The sequence below is a fragment of the Lithobates pipiens genome, unplaced genomic scaffold, assembly GCF_037356315.1.
Source record: "Lithobates pipiens isolate NorthernLeopardFrog02 unplaced genomic scaffold, aLitPip1_a1.2 Scaffold_19, whole genome shotgun sequence".
Classification (NCBI taxonomy): Eukaryota; Metazoa; Chordata; class Amphibia; order Anura; family Ranidae; genus Lithobates; species Lithobates pipiens.
In genome coordinates this window covers 465943901-465965706 of record NW_027507764.1, presented here as the reverse complement: position 1 = coordinate 465965706, position 21806 = coordinate 465943901, and the positions used below count along the sequence as shown (strand labels likewise).

General features: G+C 47.1%; 1 protein-coding gene across 1 annotated transcript in view; it reads right to left on the bottom strand.

Annotated features, from left to right (window-relative positions):
• PREX2 (phosphatidylinositol-3,4,5-trisphosphate dependent Rac exchange factor 2) overlaps positions 1-21806 on the bottom strand; it is a 436082-nt gene that overhangs the window by 233569 nt on the left and 180707 nt on the right. The window contains exons 13-14 of the mRNA XM_077492842.1: positions 21553-21602; positions 2017-2092 (exon numbers count right to left, since the gene is read on the bottom strand). Of these exons, the coding sequence (XP_077348968.1) occupies positions 2017-2092; positions 21553-21602 (126 nt within the window). The remainder of the gene's footprint in view (positions 1-2016; positions 2093-21552; positions 21603-21806) is intronic.

The following is a 21806-nucleotide window of genomic DNA, read 5'->3' as shown; positions in this document are numbered from 1 at the left end:
TATGTGCAGTGGCCGGGTGGAAAGTAATTAAAGCAAAACTTGTATTATATTGCAGCTTACTAGTCCTTAAATGTTGTGTCTGTGTTTGTTTTCTTTTTACAGCCTAAGAACATTTTCAGCAAGTACAGGAATTACCCATTGATCTTGCTGGAAATGCGGTGTCCATTTCAATTCTGTGAGCTGAAAAGAAAGAACAATCATTCCTCTTTTTACAAGACATATGTGACAACCATGGCTGCACTTATAGATACAATGGAGAAGTGTGGGCACGAAGGGATGGAAAGTTTGTTATTTGCCAGATTACCAGGTGAAAATAAGAGGAAAATAAATCTTGAAAAAAAGAAAACCAATGCAGATACCTCATCTAAGGACTGTTAAGCTGCAATGTATTACTTCTTTAGTTTTTTGGTTTTAATGCTTTACAAGTTTACAGTGAGTTTCTACTAAAAATAGGGATTCCTTTCTGTTTCCTTTCTGTTCTGGTAACCACGCAGAGAATGTAATAAGTTAAAATATCATCAATGGCAAAACAGAGAGCAATAAGAATCCAACAGAGGGTCCAACCCTTACATGTGCTATCCAAATTATTCTGCATTAACGCTGCATGAAGAAACAAGTCAAAGTGCCTATCACCCCATCTATTACACTGGCTTTACTGCATGTGTCATATTGTAAGGAAGGAAACCACTGCTCTGGGTTCGTATAGCCAAAACTTTTATTTTAGTTTTAGATAGAAAATGAAAGGGTTAAAGCCTCCATCAGGCTGTTTTCTTGTTGTCGAGATCTCTGCTGGGAAGATTTCCTTTCAATTCTTGTCCTGGATACACCACAGGAAATAAGAAGAAATCTCCACAAATTAGGTGAATTCCCATCTAAAGGCTGGCTCACACTGTTGTGCTATCAGACATCGGATGTGATTCGCACCGCACTGCAGTACAAATCACTTGCGATCTCTGTGCGATGCAAACTCAGCCATACAGATTGCATTTGGACCAAACTCGCACAGGACCCTTTTTTTGGTCCGCAGCAAAATCGGATCCGATTCCTGTCTGAATTTTCAGTTCGCTCTGCGATATACAAACTGATTTGTGGGCATCATTAGCTTTCTATTGACACTCCTAGCAGTTTGCATCTGGCAGTGTGAACTGCCCTTGAGTTGTATGCGTTGAGTTGTATGCGATGTGGGAACCAGCACTGCATTTTCAGGGTTCCTGCATCGATGCAGTGTGAACCGGCCCTTAGATATCATGGGAACATTTATTCCCATTGGGAGATTTCCCTTTACCGTCTGCAGTGACACTGGTCTCCAGGATAAAGAGAGGGGTGAATCTCTTAGTGGGGGCACAGACAGCAATAACATTTTTATAAAATGTCTATCCCACCCCCACTCTATCCAAAACTCAAAAAAAATAATGTCTACATATAATTTAGGGTTAGCTGCTAGATTTTTTTTTAACAAAGATTAGTATTACCACAGTTAAAAAAAAAAAAAAAGATATGCAATAACTTCACATCTAGGCATCCCGGATCGCAGGAGGAATTGCCGCGATTCTGCCCATGATCCCAAATCATCGCAAATCGCGGGAAGCGCTCGCGATCCTCGTCACTCCCAATGGCACCTGATCGCAGCGTGCGTTTGCCTGACGAATCACGGTAGAATCGCGCAAACAGGATTGCGGGCGCCTGTCACCCAAAAGAAGTTCCGGAACTATTTCTGGGAGACAGACATCACCCGATTCTGTTTGCATGATTTTACTGCGATTAGTCTGTTGACAATTGCTGCAAAATTGTGCTGCGATCGGGGTTCCATTGGAAGTGATGGGTATCGCAAGAGCATCCAGCGATTTGCGAGGATTCGGGATCGCGGTTAGAATAGTGGTGATCCGGCACGCCTAGATGCCAACAGAGCCTTACAGTGACCTAATTCTGCTTCGTAATTAAAACCAATTTAGTTTTATTTCTGTTTTCAATTGTATTGATAAATGAAGGACGTAATCATATAGAAACACTTCTTACCTGAGCTATAAGCCAGTCTATCAGCTTGTTTGCCATAACCACAGATTTATATGTTCGCAGATGGTAGTCTTTATCCCTACAAAATAAATATATTTTAAGATATTGTTATGTCATTGTTTAATGTAATAGTTTATGGATATTTTTAAAATGTAATCCAAATTGTAATTATATTGTAATTATTTGCAATTATGAATAATGTGTAGAATTATATATAATTATCATAATTATTTCTTACAGCACAAACACTAACAAACTTTATGAAGGTTCCATTCTAACAAAAAACCTTCCTCAGGACAGAATTGTTAACATTTTAAGTGTTTTTTTTTTTTTCAAATAATAATAAGAAAAAATAAAATAAAAACAATAAAAAAAAATTACCTTTCCAATTGAACTGTATACATTGCAAGGCTTCTGGCAGACTGTATTAAAAAAATCTTACCTTTTTGTTCTGAAGAAACTGGTGTAAACCTTACCATTTTCAAACGGATTACTCAATGGGCAGCTGTACTATTATTATCTACACAAAAGCAGTCTAACTCTTGTAATAAGATAAGAACATATCTCGTTTAGCTTGAAAGTATCTCACCAAAAAGCAAATTACTACAGAAGGGATAGCTATAATTTGACTCTGGACATATTTCTGGGGAAAAAACAAGACTATAGCACAAGCAGTTGCAAACAAGAAGAGCAAACAGGGTGCAGGAAGGCTTAACAAAGTGGCAGGGCCCTGAAACTTGTTGCTTCTGCTACACCACATTTCCTCTCAACCGCAATGTTTCACAGCAGCAGCGGACACCACATTTGTCAGAGCTAGAGCAGATTTAGCACTCAAGTGCTGGCTTTACATCAGACAGTGATTTTCAAACTCAGCGAATGTTCGACACTTTGATCTGTGGACACTTCCCATGCTCTAAGATACTTAACTTAAAGTGATAGAGATATCGTTTTATTTTCCATTAAAACTACATTCCTGCATTTATCTCATATGTACAAGCTGCATTACCCCTGATCATCATAGGAGCTGCAGGAATTGTTGCTAGAGTGTTTCCTATGGATATTTTTCACTGAATAGACCTATGGGGTTATGCAGGCCGTATTATGTGTGCTACTTTCTGTGTTTCTATTGCACAAGCAGAAAATTGGGAATGGGGGTGGGGGACTATACACAGAGTAAAGACTGGCCCCAGAGTCCCATAATGCAAAGTGACATCCATGTTGGCATTTTTAGAAAATCAATGCTGCTCAAAGATTGAAATGGAAAGGTATTTTTAAAAAAACATTAAATTACAAAATGGCTTGGACAGCAGTTATATAGGATATACATGGTTTCTCTAAAAGTGAAGCTTTCCTTTATATATAACCCACTGACACTTTACAACCAGAAAGGCTCCCAAAATGCAAATGAACTTGTCTGCTGAAGCATTCTTTCAGAATAATGTGTTTTTCTATTCACACCTAAGAATGGAAGCCAAGCCATGCTATCACTCTTCTCACCTTCACCATTGTGTTATTATGACTGGCACATGCAGAAACAGAAAGGACAGCTATTACCGATCCATGGCAAGATACGTTTTGTTGTCACTTATTTAGACCTGCTCGGTTATGGCATGCTGAACAAGATAAGAAGAAACATAGAAGTCCTCATTTTGTTTTTAATTCTGACAGCTGAAGTTTAGTTCAAAAAACATTTTTCTCTTCAGCTTTAGTAACATTATTTACCCTTATTAAAGGATGTTCCATGATTTACAGGCAAAGGATTCTGTACAAATCTTCACTGCAGGACTTCCCTGTCCTCTTCCTGCTGCTGAACTTCTAGCACCGAGGGGGTGTTAATAGCTTTGGGTCTTCAGACTCAGCTGCACTAAAGATGAGCTGACAGGGAAACTGTCCTGCCCTCTCCTCCATTCAGAAAACTTATTTCGCTGATTATACTTTCTGTAACATGATCTATAAGAATGCGGTGGTTGATCTCTCCCATCCACAGATTGCAGTGTAATCAGTACAGGAACTTTTCTCAATAGAGTAGAGAGCAGGAGGGGGTGCCCCCCCCCATCAAATCATTTTTTTTTTAAACTAATTTCTCTTTATTACATTTTTATACACAAAAAAACAATGACTTTCACATCAAATCATTTTTAGTCCCGCCAACCCAAAGTTGGTAACCCCTACAGGACTAGCAGGAAGAGGACAGGACAGCCCTTCAGTGAAGATTGCTGCAGAATCCAGCAACCTGTTCATCCTGGGACATACTTCATTACACGTAATTCTATGTTACTTTTACAGCCATGGGGTCCACAAGGACTCCATAAACAGCAAGTGCTCTTCACAGAAAGTGTTGTAGGTTTCCTGACATAGAGTTTATATTATAAGGTCATTGTGAATGCAAACTCTGCAAAAATCCACTGTGAGAATATGTGCCCAAATCATTACAATGCTGCTTCAGATAGCATCAGTGGTATTTTCTTTTCTGAGAGTATGTTGTAGATATAACATCTACATAAAACTTTACAAACCAGAGGACCACAGCCACCAGAGACAAATAACAATCCTTAAGAAACTGCAGAGTGGGCTACTTCCCAGAACTACAAGAATGCCTGAGGAATCACAATTTATTGTCTGAGGCTCAGCAGTTCAGAAGCAAATTTTAAATGCCGGATTGGTAATCTGTGCAAACTATATCACACGTACAATCGTGTATTCTCAAAGAAACACTTGGTCACTCTTTAGAGAAACATTACTTTGCATTTACAAGCTCAGTCGCTCGCGTCATTGCATTGGCTTGACATAATGTTTGGCATGAGAACACTGCTCCTAGCAAAATAGAATAGATCTGTATTGCGTACTGGCTGTGTGTAAAAGACAACAGACATCTTATTCTTTCTCAGAAGGAACATGAGGCATTTATTTCTCTAAGAGCACACACTGTTAATCTCTCACATACTCACATTCCTGGCACGTCTACGGGCTCATCCAAATTATGCAGCCTCAAAAGTGTACTCCACGCTCTCTCTCAAGGGTATCTTATAGGCAGCTCAGTCTCTTTGCCTTACGGCAAAACCAAACGAGTTCTTTTACACAAAGTTTATATTGCCTCGATTTATGGACCTACCACTCTTATTGCTTTTCTTTTCTTCATCTTTTGTGTGTCAATGATGCAAATTTACAAGCAGCATCTCCAACATCATAGTTAACACAACCCCAAAGAGATGGTCTGCCATTAGAAATCATGGGCTCTGTACAGGTTTCAAGTGTCAGATTTAGGCTGAGCTCAAGGGTCTTTTTCATGCTAAAAAGTCAATAGTGATGGTGCATGGGTTAGTCATTAAGTAAAGCAGCCCATAGCAGCACAACCCGATCGTACAATCTAATTCAGATTTACTAAAGACTTCATATGATCAGGACCGACCTGAGCAGTTCATCCAATGCTCATCCAACCAGACCAGTCCGCACACTGTACAGAGGCCACAGATATAATGTGTGATTGGGCCCCTGAGCAAATGGGATAGGGAAGGCCCACCTGTCACCTGCACACACAGAATCTGTAGCAAGTCTATACTGTCAGTCACGTGCCACATGCAGGGTAACATCAACGGCCAAATGGAAATGCCAACAGAAAGCCCCTGCCGGGCTCGGACCTCCTTGTTGACTTGATGAAGCACTGTCTGTTCCCCCTGTATTGGCCGCTCATTCAAAAGGTTGGCAGTTACTGTACAGGCATACCCCACTTTTAAGCGCACAATGGGGTTTATTTACTAAAGCTGGAAAGTGAAAAATCAGGCTCACTTCTGCATAGAAACCAATGAGCTTCTAAACCCAGCTTTTTCAATTACGATTTGGTAATAAAACCTGGAATCTCACTGGTTTCTATGCAGAAGTGAGCCTGATTTTGCACTTTTCAGCTTTAGTAAATAAACCCCATTGTGTAATTAAAAGTGGGGTATGCCTGTACTTGGTTGCTATTGTAATTAAAGCTCATATAAAGAGGAAGAGGAAATATGTGATATACTGCAGATTACCAGTCCTTAGATACGATAGCTACATTAGTTTTATTTTTTAAGTTATTGTTTCTTTACTTTTGCCTGGTACTCCTGCTAGTAATGCACTTCCTGCCCAAGGGTGACAATTCTCACTCACCATACTGTATCTATGAACAGGTCAGGACACAGTTCTTTTGCAGGGACAGCTTTTTGGTTGATTTTAGTTTCCTGACAGGGTCACGTTCAAGCTGAAGTTTAGCTAAAAATTATTTTAGCCCTGCAGCTTCAGTAACCTAACTTATCTGTATAAAGTATTTCCCACTTTGTGCAGGCCTCTGTGTCCTGTAGAAATTTTCACTACTGTACAAGGATGCTGATTTCTATCAAATTCAATAGAAAACGTTCCAGACAGTCCCTTTTCCCCCACTACCTCAATTTGCTGGGTGGTACAGCCCTGGTTAACATTGAAACTAGAGTATAGTGGAGGACTTTGAATATGGACATGTGTTCAGGTGGTGACTAGGGATGAGCCGAACACCCCCCGGTTCGGTTCGCACCAGAACTTGCGACCGACCCCCGCGTTCGGTACGAACGTTAGAACCCCATTGAAGTCTATGGGACTCGAACGTTCGAATTGGAAAGTGCTAATTTTAACGGCTAATATGCAAGATACTGTCCTAAAAAGGGTTTGGCGACCTGCCTCCTGCCTCAGGGGACATGGGTCACTGCAAAAAAAAGTTTTAAAAACTACCGTTTTGGCGGGAGCACTGATTTTAATGACGATTAAAGTGAAAAAAAAAAGTGAAATATTCCTTTAAATATGGTGCCTGGGGGGTGTCTGTAGTATGCCTGTGAAGTGCCACGTGTTTCCCGTGTTTAGAACAGTCCCTGCACAAAATGACATTAAACGGAAATAACACCATTTAAAACTGCTTGCGGTTTTAATGTTATATCTGGTTCCTGCAATATGGTTGAAAATCATTCAGAAAAATGGCATGGGTAGCCCTCCCTGCCCATTACCAGCCCCTTTGGGTTTCGTACGCATATTAAGGGGAACCCCGTACCCATATTAAAAAAAAGGAAATGCGTGTGGCCCCCAGGCCCTATATACTCAGAACAGCAGTATACAGGCGGTGCAAACAAGACAGGGACTGTGAAGGTTTGTTGTATTAAGTTGAATCTGTTTGTAATTTTCAACTGGTACATTTTTAAAGTGTAGCTCCAGTCAAAAAAACTATTTTTAAGCTTTTTGGAAAACATAGGGAAGGGTTATCACCCCTGTATAATTTGTTTTGTCGTCCATCTTTTTTCATCTCACTTGCTGTTGTCTCCTTCCGTTTGCAAGTAGGAGATGTTTGTAAATTGGATGTTTGAAAGTAGGGGCCTGCCCTATATGCTCTGCAGAAATGGCGGAACAAGGTGTTGGTTTTGCAACAACATTGTAAGCCCTCAAAGTGACTCTTGGTGGGCGCTGGAGCGCCCTGCTGTGAACGATTATATCAAGAATTGTAATTACATGCCATTGTTGAACAGTGGTAGAAAAATTGACCTTTGGTGGTTGTGGTGCTGGTGCCACAACACTATAAGTCCTCACCGTTACTCTGGGTGGGCACAGGAAGGGGCCCTCCTGTGAAATATTATATCAAGAATTGTAATTACATGTCCCTGTTAAACAGGGGCAGAAAAATTGGGCCTTAGGCACTGGTGCCATCACACTGCAACCTCTGCCATATACTCTAGTTTTATTGCAGGAATTAGCCCTGCTGCAAAGCATTGCATCAAAAATTGTACTTAAACGCCCCTGTTAAACAGGGGCAGAAAAATTGGGCCTTAGGCACTGGTGCCATCACACTGCAACCTCTGCCATATACTCTAGTTTTATTGCAGGAATTAGCCCTGCTGCAAAGCATTGCATCAAAAATTGTACTTAAACGCCCCTGTTAAACAGGGGCAGAAAAATTGGGCCTTAGGCACTGGTGCCATCACACTGCAACCTCTGCCATATACTCTAGTTTTATTGCAGGAATTAGCCCTGCTGCAAAGCATTGCATCAAAAATTGTACTTAAACGCCCCTGTTAAACAGGGGCAGAAAAATTGGGCCTTAGGCACTGGCGCCATCACACTGCAACCTCTGCCATACACTCTAGTTTTATTGCAGGAATTAGCCCTGCTGCAAAGCATTGCATCAAAAATTGTACTTAAACGCCCCTGTTAAACAGGGGCAGAAAAATTGGGCCTTAGGCACTGGTGCCATCACACTGCAACCTCTGCCATATACTCTAGTTTTATTGCAGGAATTAGCCCTGCTGCAAAGCATTGCATCAAAAATTGTACTTAAACGCCCCTGTTAAACAGGGGCAGAAAAATTGGGCCTTAGGCACTGGTGCCATCACACTGCAACCTCTGCCATATACTCTAGTTTTATTGCAGGAATTAGCCCTGCTGCAAAGCATTGCATCAAAAATTGTACTTAAACGCCCCTGTTAAACAGGGGCAGAAAAATTGGGCCTTAGGCACTGGTGCCATCACACTGCAACCTCTGCCATATACTCTAGTTTTATTGCAGGAATTAGCCCTGCTGCAAAGCATTGCATCAAAAATTGTACTTAAACGCCCCTGTTAAACAGGGGCAGAAAAATTGGGCTGCTGGCATCACCCAGAACCAAAAATGTTCTTCCAACATATCAGCGGAGGAGGAAAAGGATAGACAATCAACATAACAGGACAGTCACTCAGCATCAGCATAGGCAGTCTTGAAGGGATGTGGTATTTCAAAAAAAAATATTCGGTTACATCAGCTTCAGGTGCTTGGTAGCTGTGGGTGATCCAAGACTGATTCATCTTGATGAAGGTCAGTCGATCAACTGATTCGGTGGACAGGCGCACCCTGTGATCGGTAACGAAGCCACCAGCAGCACTGAAGGTGCGTTCCGAAAGAACGCTGGATGCAGGACAGGCCAGTAGCTCAATTGCATACTGTGCAAGCTCTGGCCAGTGATCCATCCTCAAGACCCAGTAAGCCAGAGGATTTTCAGTGGGAAAGGTGTCCAAGTCTGACCTTGCCCCTAGGTATTCCTGCACCATGTAAATTAGACGCTGGCGATGGGTGCTGGAACCAATCATACCTTGGGGCTGCGGACTAAAAAATTGTCTGAAAGCATCAGTCAGACGGCCACCTTCTCCACCGCTCCTTCTGACTGATGCCTCAGCAACACGTTGTCCAGGACCAGGAGTTTGTGACCTCCCAGTCTCTGGGAACGCGTTGCACAGAGCTTTCTGCAAGGCCTCCCGGAGATGTCTCATCCTCTGCTCCCTCTGCGATGGCAAGATAAGGTCGGCAACCTTACCCTTGTACCGTGGATCAAGGAGAGTGGCCAGCCAGTAATGGTCCCTCTCCTTGATCCGAAGAATACGAGGATCCTTCCGCAGGCTTTGCAGGATCAGGGAGGCCATGCAGCGTAGGTTAGCTGAGGCATTCGGTCCGGAGTCCTCTGGGTCACTAAGGACAACATGATCCGCAGCTACCTCCTCCCAGCCACGTACAAGTCCACGTGTTTCTTGGGACTGTAAATCATCCCTATAAGACTGCTGCTGCTGATGCTGAGTGCCAGCCTCCACCTCCATGCTGACACAATCATCCTCCTCCTCCTCTTCCTCCTCCTCACCCTCTTCCTGTGTGATGGGTGGCACAGCAGGAACACTGTCTGGATAAAGGGGGCCTTGAGAGGCAAGGAAGTCCTCCTCTTTCTGCCTCTGTTCTGCCTCAAGTGCCCTGTCCATTATTCCACGCAGCGTATGCTCCAAGAGGTGGACAAGAGGTACAGTGTCACTGATGCATGCACTGTCACTGCTCACCATCCTTGTGGCCTCCTCAAACGGTGACAGGACAGTGCATGCATCCCTGATCATGCCCCACTGGCGTGGTGAGAAAAAACCAAGCTCCCCTGACCCTGTCCTGGTGCCGTAGTCGCACAGGTACTCATTGATGGCCCTCTGCTGCATGTGCAGCCGCTGCAGCATGGCCAATGTTGAGTTCCATCTGGTGGGCATGTCACATATAAGGCGGTTCTTGGGCAGGTTCAACTCCTTTTGGAGCTTAGCCAGCCGAGCACAGGCATTAAATGATCGGCGGAAATGCACACAGACTCTCCAGGCCTGTTTCAGGACATCCTGTAAGCCGGGGTACCTGCCCAAGAACCGCTGCACCACCAGGTTAAGGACGTGAGCTACACAGGGCACATGGGTCAGTTGTCCCTGTCGGAGGGCGGAGAGGAGGTTGGTGCCATTGTCGCAAACCACCATTCCTGGCTTAAGCTGGCGTGGCGTCAACCACCTCTCGGCCTGCCCCTGCAGAGCTGACAAAACATCCGCCCCAGTGTGGCTCCTGTCCCCCAAACAAACCAGCGCAAGCACGGCATGGCATCGTTTTGCCTGCGTACTTGCGTAGCCCCTGCAACGCCTACGGAGCACCGCTGGTTCTGAGGACAGAGCACTGGAAGAGGCCATGGAGGAAGAAGAAGAGGAGGGGGTGGAGGAGAGAGGTGTGTCACAACCAATAGTAGCATTTTGGAGGCGTGGTGGCGGAACAACCTCCAACACTACTGCACCTTGTCCTGCATCCTTCCCAGCAGCCAGAAGGGTGACCCAATGGGCCGTGAAAGACAGGTAACGCCCCTGTCCATGCCTGCTGGACCATGAGTCAGCGGTAATATGCACCTTACCGCTGACCGCCCTGTCCAGCGAGGCAAGGACATTGCCTTCCACATGCCGGTAGAGAGCCGGAATCGCCTTCCGTGAGAAAAAGTGGCGTTTGGGGACCTGCCACTGAGGAACCGCACATTGTACAAACTCACGGAAGGGGGCCGAGTCTACCAACTGAAAAGGCAGCAGTTGAAGTGCTAGCAATTTAGCCAAGCTAGCATTCAACCGCTGGGCATGTGGATGGCTGGGAGTAAACTTCTTCCGCCGGTCCAGCAGCTGGGGCAGGGACATTTGCCTGCTATAATCGGATGTGGATGTACCACTAGCAGAGTTCCCGGAAGCACTTGGCTGTGACACACCTAATTCTACACCTTCATTCCTCTCAGAGCAGGTTTCAGAGAGGACTGAAGGTCTAGTGGGGTTAGAGATGCCAGCTGATGAGGAGCAAGGAGAGGTCCGCTTTTTTCTTTGGTGTGGGTCTTTCAGGTACGCTTGCCAACGAGCTGCATGGCAGGTCAACATATGTCTGGTCAAGCATGTGGTACCCAAGCGGCTGATGTTTTGGCCACGTGAGATACGCTTGAGACATATGTTGCAAATAGCAGCGGTGCGATCTGATGCACTCGTCTCAAAAAAGGCCCACACCAAAGAACTTTTAGAATAACGCGCAGAGGAAGCGCTCTGCGCAGGCGGAGCTCTGCGGTGTGATTCCGTCGGTGTGCTGCCCCTAAGCTGGCCCCCGGAGGGCATCCTGCCTCGTTGGACATGTGCCTCCTCCTCCTCCTCCTCCCTCCTTCCAGGCACCCACGTGGAGTCAGTGCCCTCATCATCCCCTCCCTCTTCATCACTGTAGCAAACCTGGCAGTATGCTGCAGCTTGTGGAACATGACTGCCAGATTGCTGTGCTTCTTGAGCATCCTCTCTCTCTGCGCTCACGCTACTGCCTTCCTCTAGCTGAGTGTCATCATCAGAGCCCACCAAACACTGGGCATCCTCCTGGAGCATGTACCCAACACTGTGCTCAAAGAGTTCAGGAGACTCCTCAGGAGGACGTGGTGGGTCTAGGGAAGGAGTCACTGATGATGACAATGAGAGGAGGGACGACGATGTGTTGGCAGCTGCTTTTCTACTACCCTGAGACTGGGTGAGAGAGGATGAGGAGGATGAAGAGGGCTTGGTCATCCACTCTACCAAGTCGTTGGCATGTTGCGGTTCAACATGTCCAGCTGCAGAAAAGAAGGACAAGCATGTCCCATGGCCACGTGCTGATGACAATGCACCGCGTCCACGACCAGCACTGTTGTCTCTAGACACAGAGCCTGCTTGCCCTCTTTTATCGGCTCGCGCCTGTCTGCCTCTCCTTGCTGGCCTTCCAGACATGGTAATGGCCTGAAGGGAGTTGGGTAAAACAGTGGTTGGGTAGTTTATATTGTGCTGGAGGCACACAACACCCACTAACTCCTGCAGATGCCTTTTTTATAGAACAGCAGAGTTAAAGGGGTATATACAGATGTATACTGTGCTGTGCTGGAGGCACACACAACTTCCAATAACTCCCGCAGATGACAATCGGGCCCAAATAGAGAACAGCTATGTAGGTGGATAATAGCGGTATGTACTGGGTACAGAGCACGCACACAGCACGCACTATCTCCTGAGTGACACTACTGACTGCAAGCTCTATTGTTAAAGATGGACCACTAGCTATATAGGTGAGGTGAATATCACGGTGTATACTGCGGTCAGGGCACGCAGACAATAACCAGAAAACAGCAGAGTTAAAGGGGTATATACAGATGTATACTGTGCTGTGCTGGAAGCACAGCACAACTTCCAATAACTCCAGCAGATGACAATCGGGCTCAAATAGAGAACAGCTATGTAGGTGTATATAGTGGTATGTACTGGGTCAGTGGCGTAACTAGAACCTTCAGGGCCCCGGTGCAAGAAACCATGGAGGGCCCCTCTGACCTCCAGCCAGGGCCCTTCCCACTGATCCCGGGGGCAACAAGACCTGGATAGAAGGGGGAACAAATCCCCTCCATTTTCCTCCTGCAGCCACTTAATGCCTATCAGAGCGAGAGGAGGAGATGCAGACTTTTAGTGGCTGCAGGAGAAAAATTGAGGGGATTTGTTCCTCTAAATGCCCCCACCCCATCCGGGTGTTCAGGGGCAACATGTGCGCTAATGCAATTGTGATCCCTGTAGTTACGCCCCTGGGATGAGTGGCAGTGGTGGTGGTGGGGGAGGGATAGGATCAGTGGCATCGGTGGTGGGGGATGGGATGAGTGGCAGTGGTGAGGGAGAGATGGGATGAGTGGCAGCGGTGGGGAGTGTGGGATCAGTGGCAGCAGTGGTGGTTGGGTGGGGGGGATGGGATGGGTGGCAGTGGTGAGGGGGGATGGGATGAGTGGCAAGGGTTGTGGTTAGGGAGGTAGGCTCAGTGGTAGAGGGGTTGAATGGGATGAGTGGCAAGGGTGATGGTTGGGGATAAGTGGCATCAGTGGGGGGCATTGTATGAAATGTGTGGCAGTTGTGGTGGGAGGATGGGATCCGTGGTGAGGGTGGTGGTTGGGAGGGTGGGATGGGATGAGAGGTGGGGAGGGGAATGGTATCAGTGGCAAAGATGGTGGTTGCGGGATGGGATCAGTGGCAGTAGTGTTCATTGTGGGGTGGATCAGTGGCAGCAGTGGTTGTGGTGGTGTGGGGGGTATCGGTGGCAGTAGTGGTGGTGTAGGGGGGTACCTGTGGCAGTAGTGCTGGTGTGGGGGGTACCTGTGGTGGTGTGGGGGGTACCTGTGGTGGTGTGGGGGGTACCTGTGGCAGTAGTGATGGTGTGGGGGGTACCTGTGACAGTAGTGGTGGTGTGGGGGGGTACCTGAGACAGTAGTGGTGGTGTGGGGGGTACCTGTGACAGTAGTGGTGGTGTGGGGGGGGTTCAGTGGCAGTAGTGGTGGTGTATGGGGTACCTGTGGCAGTAGTGGTGGTGTGGGGGGATCAGTGGTGGTGTGGGGGGGATCAGTGGCAGTAGTGGTGGTGTGGGGGGTACCTGTGACAGTAGTGGTGGTGTGGGGGGGATCAGTGGCAGTAGTGGTGGTGTGGGGGGTACCTGTGGCAGTAGTGGTGATGTGGGGGGGATCAGTGACGGTAGTGGCGGTGTGGGGGGTACCTGTGACGGTAGTGGTGGTGTGGGGCGGATCAGTGGCAGTAGTGGTGGTGTGGGGGGGGGGGGATCAGTGACAATAGTGGTGGTGTGGGGCGGATCAGTGATGGTGGTAGTGGTGGTGTGGGGGGATCAGTGACGGTAGTGGTGGTGTGGGGGTACCAGTGACAGTAGTGGTGGTGTGGGGAGGATCAGTGACGATAGTGGTGGAGATGCAGACTTTTAGTGGCTGCAGGAGAAAAATTGAGGGGATTTGTTCCTCTAAATGCCCCCACCCCATCCGGGTGTTCAGGGGCAACATGTGCGCTAATGCAATTGTGATCCCTGTAGTTACGCCCCTGGGATGAGTGGCAGTGGTGGTGGTGGGGGAGGGATAGGATCAGTGGCATCGGTGGTGGGGGATGGGATGAGTGGCAGTGGTGAGGGAGAGATGGGATGAGTGGCAGCGGTGGGGAGTGTGGGATCAGTGGCAGCAGTGGTGGTTGGGTGGGGGGGATGGGATGGGTGGCAGCGGTGAGGGGGGATGGGATGAGTGGCAAGGGTTGTGGTTAGGGAGGTAGGCTCAGTGGTAGAGGGGTTGAATGGGATGAGTGGCAAGGGTGATGGTTGGGGATAAGTGGCATCAGTGGGGGGCATTGTATGAAATGTGTGGCAGTTGTGGTGGGAGGATGGGATCCGTGGTGAGGGTGGTGGTTGGGAGGGTGGGATGGGATGAGAGGTGGGGAGGGGAATGGTATCAGTGGCAAGGATGGTGGTTGCGGGATGTAGTGGTGGTGTATGGGGTACCTGTGGCAGTAGTGGTGGTGTGGGGGGATCAGTGGTGGTGTGGGGGGGATCAGTGGCAGTAGTGGTGGTGTGGGGGGTACCTGTGACAGTAGTGGTGGTGTGGGGGGGATCAGTGGCAGTAGTGGTGGTGTGGGGGGTACCTGTGGCAGTAGTGGTGATGTGGGGGGGATCAGTGACGGTAGTGGCGGTGTGGGGGGGTACCTGTGACGGTAGTGGTGGTGTGGGGCGGATCAGTGGCAGTAGTGGTGGTGTGGGGGGGGGGATCAGTGACAATAGTGGTGGTGTGGGGCGGATCAGTGATGGTGGTAGTGGTGGTGTGGGGGGATCAGTGACGGTAGTGGTGGTGTGGGGGTACCAGTGACAGTAGTGGTGGTGTGGGGAGGATCAGTGACGATAGTGGTGGTGTGGGGGGGGGGGATCAGTGACAGTAGTGGTGGTGTGGGGGGATCAGTGACAATAGTGGTGGTGTGGGGGGGGGGGGATCAGTGACAGTAGTGGTGGTGTGGGTGGATCAGTGACGATAGTGGTGGTGTGGGGGGGATCAGTGACAATAGTGGTGGTGTGGGTGGATCAGTGACAGTAGTGGTGGTGTGGGGGGGATCAGTGACAGTAGTGGTGGTGTGGGGGGGATCAGTGACTGTAGTGGTGGTGTGGGGGGGATCAGTGACGGTAGTAGTGGTGTGGGGGGGATCAGTGACAGTAGTGGTGGTGTGGGGGGTACCTGTGACAGTAGTGGTGGTGTGGGGGGGGGATCAGTGGCAGTAGTGGTGGCGTGGGGGGTACCTGTGGCAGTAGTGGTGGTGTGGGGGGGATCAGTGGCAGTAGTGGTGGTGAGGGGGGTACCTGTGACAGTAGTGGTGGTGTGGGGGGATCAGTGGCAGTAGTGGTGGTGTGGGGGGTACCTGTGGCAGTAGTGGTGGTGTGGGGCGGATCAGTGGCGATAGTGGTGGTGTGGGGGGGATCAGTGACAATAGTGGTGGTGTGGGGCGGATAAGTGGTGGTAGTGGTGGTGTGGGGGGATCAGTGGCAGTAGTGGTGGTGTGGGGGGTACCTGTGACGGTAGTGGTGGTGTGGGGCGGATCAGTGGTGGTAGTGGTGGTGTGGGGGGATCAGTGACGGTAGTGGTGGTGTGGGGGGTACCAGTGACAGTAGTGGTGGTGTGGGGGGGATCAGTGACGATAGTGGTGGTGTGGGGGGGATCAGTGACAGTAGTGGTGGTGTGGGTGGATCAGTGACGGTAGTGGTGGTGTGGGGGGTACCAGTGACAGTAGTGGTGGTGTGGGGGGGATCAGTGACGATAGTGGTGGTGTGGGGGGATCAGTGACAGTAGTGGTGGTGTGGGTGGATCAGTGACGGTAGTAGTGGTGTGGGGGGGATCAGTGACAGTAGTGGTGGTGTGGGGGGATCAGTGACGATAGTGGTGGTGTGGGGCGGATCAGTGGTGGTAGTGGTGGTGTGGGGGGATCAGTGACGATAGTGGTGGTGTGGGGCGGATCAGTGGTGGTAGTGGTGGTGTGGGGGGTACCAGTGACAGTAGTGGTGGTGTGGGGGGGATCAGTGACAATAGTGGTGGTTTGGGGGGGAATCAGTGACAGTAGTGGTGGTGTGGGGGATCAGGGACAGTAGTGGTGGTGTGGGGGGGATCAGTGACAGTAGTGGTGGTGTGGGGGGATCAGTGACGGTAGTAGTGGTGTGGGGGGATCAGTGACAGTAGTGGTGGTGTGGGGCGGATAAGTGGTGGTATTGGTGGTGTGGGGCGGATCAGTGGTGGTAGTGGTGGTGTGGGGGGTACCAGTGACAGTAGTGGTGGTGTGGGGGGGGATCAGTGACAGTAGTGGTGGTGTGGGGGGTACCTGTGGCAGTAAAGGTGGTGTGGGGGGATCAGTGGCAGTGTTGATATTGAGGGATGGGTGCCACTCACTTGCAGATCACTTGTGGTTCCTTTTCCTTGCTGTCTTGCTTGGGCGAGCAGAGAGGATGGGCGGGACTTGTGAGTGAAGGCGGAGCCAGAGAAGATGGCAGGGACTGTGCCCATAAGTGCAGGCGGTGACAGAGAAGATGGGCGGGGCCTTGAATGAAGGCGGAGAAGATGGGCGGAGCAGGCGGGGACTGATCCCGTGAGTGCAGGCGGTGACAGAGGATGGGCGACGCCTTGAGTGAAGGCGGAGCCGGAGAAGATGGGCGGAGCGGGCGGGGACTGATCCCGTGAGTGCAGGCGGTGACAGAGAAGACTGTGAGTGATGTGCAGGCGGAGAGGATGGGCAGAGTAGGCGGGGACTGTCCCCGTGAGTTCGAGAGCAGAGGATGGGTGGAGAAGATAGGCGAAGCAGCCCATCTATCTCCCGGGCATGTCTATCTCCCGGGCGGCGGCGGCGGGCCCCCCTACAGTGGCGGAACTCAAGGGCCCAGTCGCAGATGCGACTGGTGCGACCCTGATAATTCCGCCACTGTACTGGGTACAGAGCACGCAGACAGCACGCACTAACACTACTGACTGCAAGCTCTATTATTAAAGCTAGATCACTAGCTATATAGGTGAGGTGAATATAGTGGTGTATACTGCGGTCAGGGCACAGACAGTAACCACTACACAAGAGCAAAATAGTAAATCAGCCAAAAACGATTGGTGTGTAACTGTGTTGAAGGTACACAGAACACCCACTGCTTCAGATGCTAACAAACACTACACGAGGCCGCCTGAAAGGCGGCTTTATATAGTGTGGGGCGTGCACTACACAGGCTGAGCTATGATTGGCCACAGGCAGGATGCCTGTGTCCAACCATTGCTCTCCTCGCTGCTGGCGCTGCGATTGGCCAAGCATGCGGGGTCACAGTGCATGCTTGGCCAATCGTGAGACAGCAATGCATTGCGCCATCGCAGTGCATTGTGGGCCACACGAATTTTGCCGCGAACGGCCCAAACGTTCGGAATTCGGCGAACGCACGAACGACCGATGTTCGAGTCGAACATGCGTTCGACTCGAACACGAAGCTCATCCCTAGTGGTGACTATCCGACTCAGGATTTTCTCTAATGCAACTTTCTTTAAAGGGTTCATGATGTGAGGTAAAAACTCTGCCATGAGTGCACAGATAGCATTAAACCTACCAGGAATCCTAACTGTTCAAAATTCATTACACAACTAAAAAAAAGATTTAAATAAAGTTACATTATGGGGTTGATTTACTAAAGGCAAATAGGCTGTGAACTTTGTGAAGTGCAGTTGAACTCTGCAAGTGCTGTTGCTCCAGAACTTAGTAAATGAGCAGAAGCTCTGCTGACTTCCATCATCCAATCATGTGCAAGCAAAAATGCTGTTTTTAAAATTTTCCTTGCAAGTGATAGGGCACTCTTTGCAAAGTGAAGCTTTAACTCATTTACTAAGTTCTGAAGCAACTGTGCATGGAGAGTGCAACTGCACTTTCCAAAGTGCACAGCCTATTTGCCTTTAGTAAACCCCTAAAACTTTTGCTGCATGTGCTATGGGTTGCAGGAAACTGCGACAGTGAAACTCCTGTAATGGTTCACAAATGAAACTATGGTGAATATTTATCAAACATTATATGGACTGTTTGCCAACCATTCACATAAAATACTTTGGGCATCATTCAACCTTTGTATTAACCCAAATGAGTAGAAATTCACACAGTGATAACAATTTCAGGATCCAGCCCTTCCTTAGTCTATCTAAACTGGCCTTTATCAGCCTTTTTAACCCAGAGGAACCTCTAAAATCATTTTCAGGTTTCAGGGAACCGTTACTAAAATTGTTGGTCAGTAGCAAGAATGCAACACTTGCAGTGGTACAAAATGGGACCTCTACAGACAGCTAAAATGAGAATTGGTGCCATGCTGTTGGCTTTGCCAAGTGGCAATGGTTTATAAACTATTCAGGCACCATCGGATAGGAGGTCAATTAGCCCCTGCTCAAGAAACCCCTAAAAAGCCTAGTTGAGAATGGCTGAAAAAATAATAATATTGTCTGGGATGGAGATATTTTTCAAGTACAATAGTTCCCTTTCATGTGTAAAAAAGTATGACAATGAGCCTGGACCTACAGTAATTCACTTAAAGAAAAAGTTCACATACAGTGATTTGGCTAAAAAAAAAAGCCTTATCTTTATTATTAAAGTTTTGAAAATTGAGCCTAAACTACGTTATTATATTGAGTCCAGCCATTTTGAATAATCCTCTGTTTTCTGCAGAACAAAGAAGAGACATCTATCTCCATGCTGCTTCTGTGCAAGTGACAGGCTACTCGTTGCAAAATTATCATAGATTTAAATAAAAGAATACCCAAGTAATTCATTTTTTACTGCTGACTCCTGAGCAATGGCAGAATTAATGTAAACTAGTTTATTCTATGTCTGTCTGCTGTACAACTGTAATCTTTCTTTATATATGACACATTCAATTTTTATTAAGCTTAGGCTAAACTCTTGTTGATAATCTTCATAATCTATTTTATCAGCAAGGCTACTGGAATTCTAAATACATTCCTAGGTATCATTTATGAAATACTGCCCTTGGCTCGTTTTCAGGGATAATTATAATCTATACATAGAATAATGAGGTGAGAAATAATTTAACCACTTGCCGAACGTCTCACGCTGGCAACGTGGCACCGGTGCGCAAAAACCCGTATGGGTACGTTGGCCCTTTAAGAGCTGCCAGAGGGTGCGTACGCACTGCTGGAAGGCACATGCGTGCACCCTTTGCACGGCGGCGGACCCGATGCATGCTGTCGGCCACGTGCACGAGTGCCAGCACAGGGATTTGTGTGTGTAAACATACAAATCCCTGTGCTGTCAGGGGAGAGGAGACGTCGTTTGTTCCTAGTAAATAGGAATGGTATGTCTCCTCTCTTACTCAGTCCTATCCCCATGCAGTTAGAGCACACTGAGGGAACACACATTTAACCCATTGATTGCCCCCTAGTGTTAACTCCTTCCCTACCAGTGACATTTACATAGTAATCAATGCATTTTTATAGCACAGATTGCTGTATAAAATGTCAACGGTCCCAAAAATGTGTCAAAAGTGTCTGATCTGACCGTCGCAATGTTGCAGTCCTGCTAAAAGTCGCAGATCGCCGCCATTACTAGTAAAAAAATAAATTAAAAAAATGTCATAAAAATGCCATAAATCTTTCCCATAGTTTGCAGACGTGATAACTTTTGCACAAATTAATCAATATACGCTTCTTGCAAATTTTTACCAAAAATATGTAGAAGAATATATATTGGCCTAATCTGATGAAGACATTTGTTTTTTAAAAACATATTTGGGGATATTTATTACATTTATTATATTAAATTAAAAAATATTGTGTTTTTTCAAAATTGTCGCAGTTTTTTTTTTGTTTATAGCGCAAAAAATAAAAACCGCAGAGATGGTCAAATACCACCAAAAAAAAAGCTCTAATTGTTGGGGAAAAAAAGACACAAATTTTGTTTGGGTACAGCGTCGTACAACCTTTCAATTGTCAGTTAAAACGACACAGTGCCAAATTGTAAAAAGTTCTCCGGTCAGGAAGGGGATAACATCTTCCGGGGCTAAAGTGGTTACTCTCACACTAATGCAATATGAAGTGAATTTTCTTCACTGTGCTGATGTTCTTTATAATTCAACGGAATGGTTCATCACAATGACATGCCAATGGGAACTGTAGACTATCTGCACAAACCTCCTGCTAATTCACTTACTGAGCGGCCATTTGTATTTGACTCAGGTCAGATGTTGTGGGGGATGCTCTCTCCTCCTAAAAAAATCTATTAACTACTAGCTCCTGATGGCAGCTTGGTCAATGTACTTTGCACTTGCAGTGAGTGCGCTTTCAGCACACATACCTTATGCCACCCTGGAAGCATATGTTCAGTAGCTGGGTGTTAAAGCCAAGCTTTCTTGCCACCACACATATGCATCATGCAGTTGATAGGCTATGATTAAGCACCAGTGAGAGCGTTGTGAAACGCGTTAGGAGTTTGCAATTTTAATGTGTTTTTGTACGGACTGTATCTTCAATAAAGGAAACGACTATTTTTGGAGTGCGGCTATCCAGATCTTTATGTGCTCATACAGTTGACAAGAGGTCAAGAGGGCTCATTCACACCCTTGCCTTGCAATGCATTAACAAAGGAATTGTCACTGCAGTAGCCTAAAAAGATGTCATTTTTGGCAAAGCAGGGCACTACAACACATGGCAGTGAATGTATGCGTTGTGGTGCACTGCAGTGCACATGCTTTGGAGCTGCACTATTTAAAATGAATGTGTGTCACTGTATCGTACCGCAAAGGGGTGAATGGGCTTCTTGTCAAATGCCTGACCTCACGCACTATCTTTCAACTCCAGACTGCGTAACACTGTAGCTGTAGCTGTCTGCAACATCATTTCTGTTATTTGACACGGTCATGCAGTCTCTATAGCTGGGAGACAGTGAGTGAGTGCAATCAGTTGACAAGGCAGCAACAGACTTCTGATGATGATCCGACAGTGAAGATGAAGTATCAGGCTTAAACAAAACATAAGATAAATAATGGAGAAAATATAAATCTTCATAAAGCCTTAACGAGTTCACTGAGAGCTGGGGGCAGTGACGTATCCAGGACCCAAAACCCTTGAAAATCTGCAATTTTTGCACATTCTTTCTACTACATAATGCTTACTGACAACAACATTTACAGCTTACAAAATACTCAAAAGAGGAATCTCATATTGCATTGGAATAATATATGATTTGCCATGGGAACCAAAATTCCACATACGGGAACAAAAATGTAATTATCTACTACCACTTACAAAACTCTACACAGAAAAAAAAACATCTAAAAAGTAAAAACTTTGAACAATGGGAACAAACTGTTCTTCATGTCCCCGGTGAGTTACTGATCAGTTTTGAAATACATACCTAATTACCGGAGTAAACAAGCTGTGAAGACGGCAGTATAGTCTAACACCCTAGAAGAGATAAACAATGGCAGTTTATACAGCATAATAGGCAAAATGGTAAAGCGTACTGCCTTAAAGGCTTTGTGTTTCTTCCTAACACCTTAGACAGGGCTGTATGATAGTGGATACATAACTACCGTGATGACTCAATGGGGTTGATTTGCTAAAGGAGTAGAGTATGTTTACTAAGACAGCTGATACATACAGTATCTC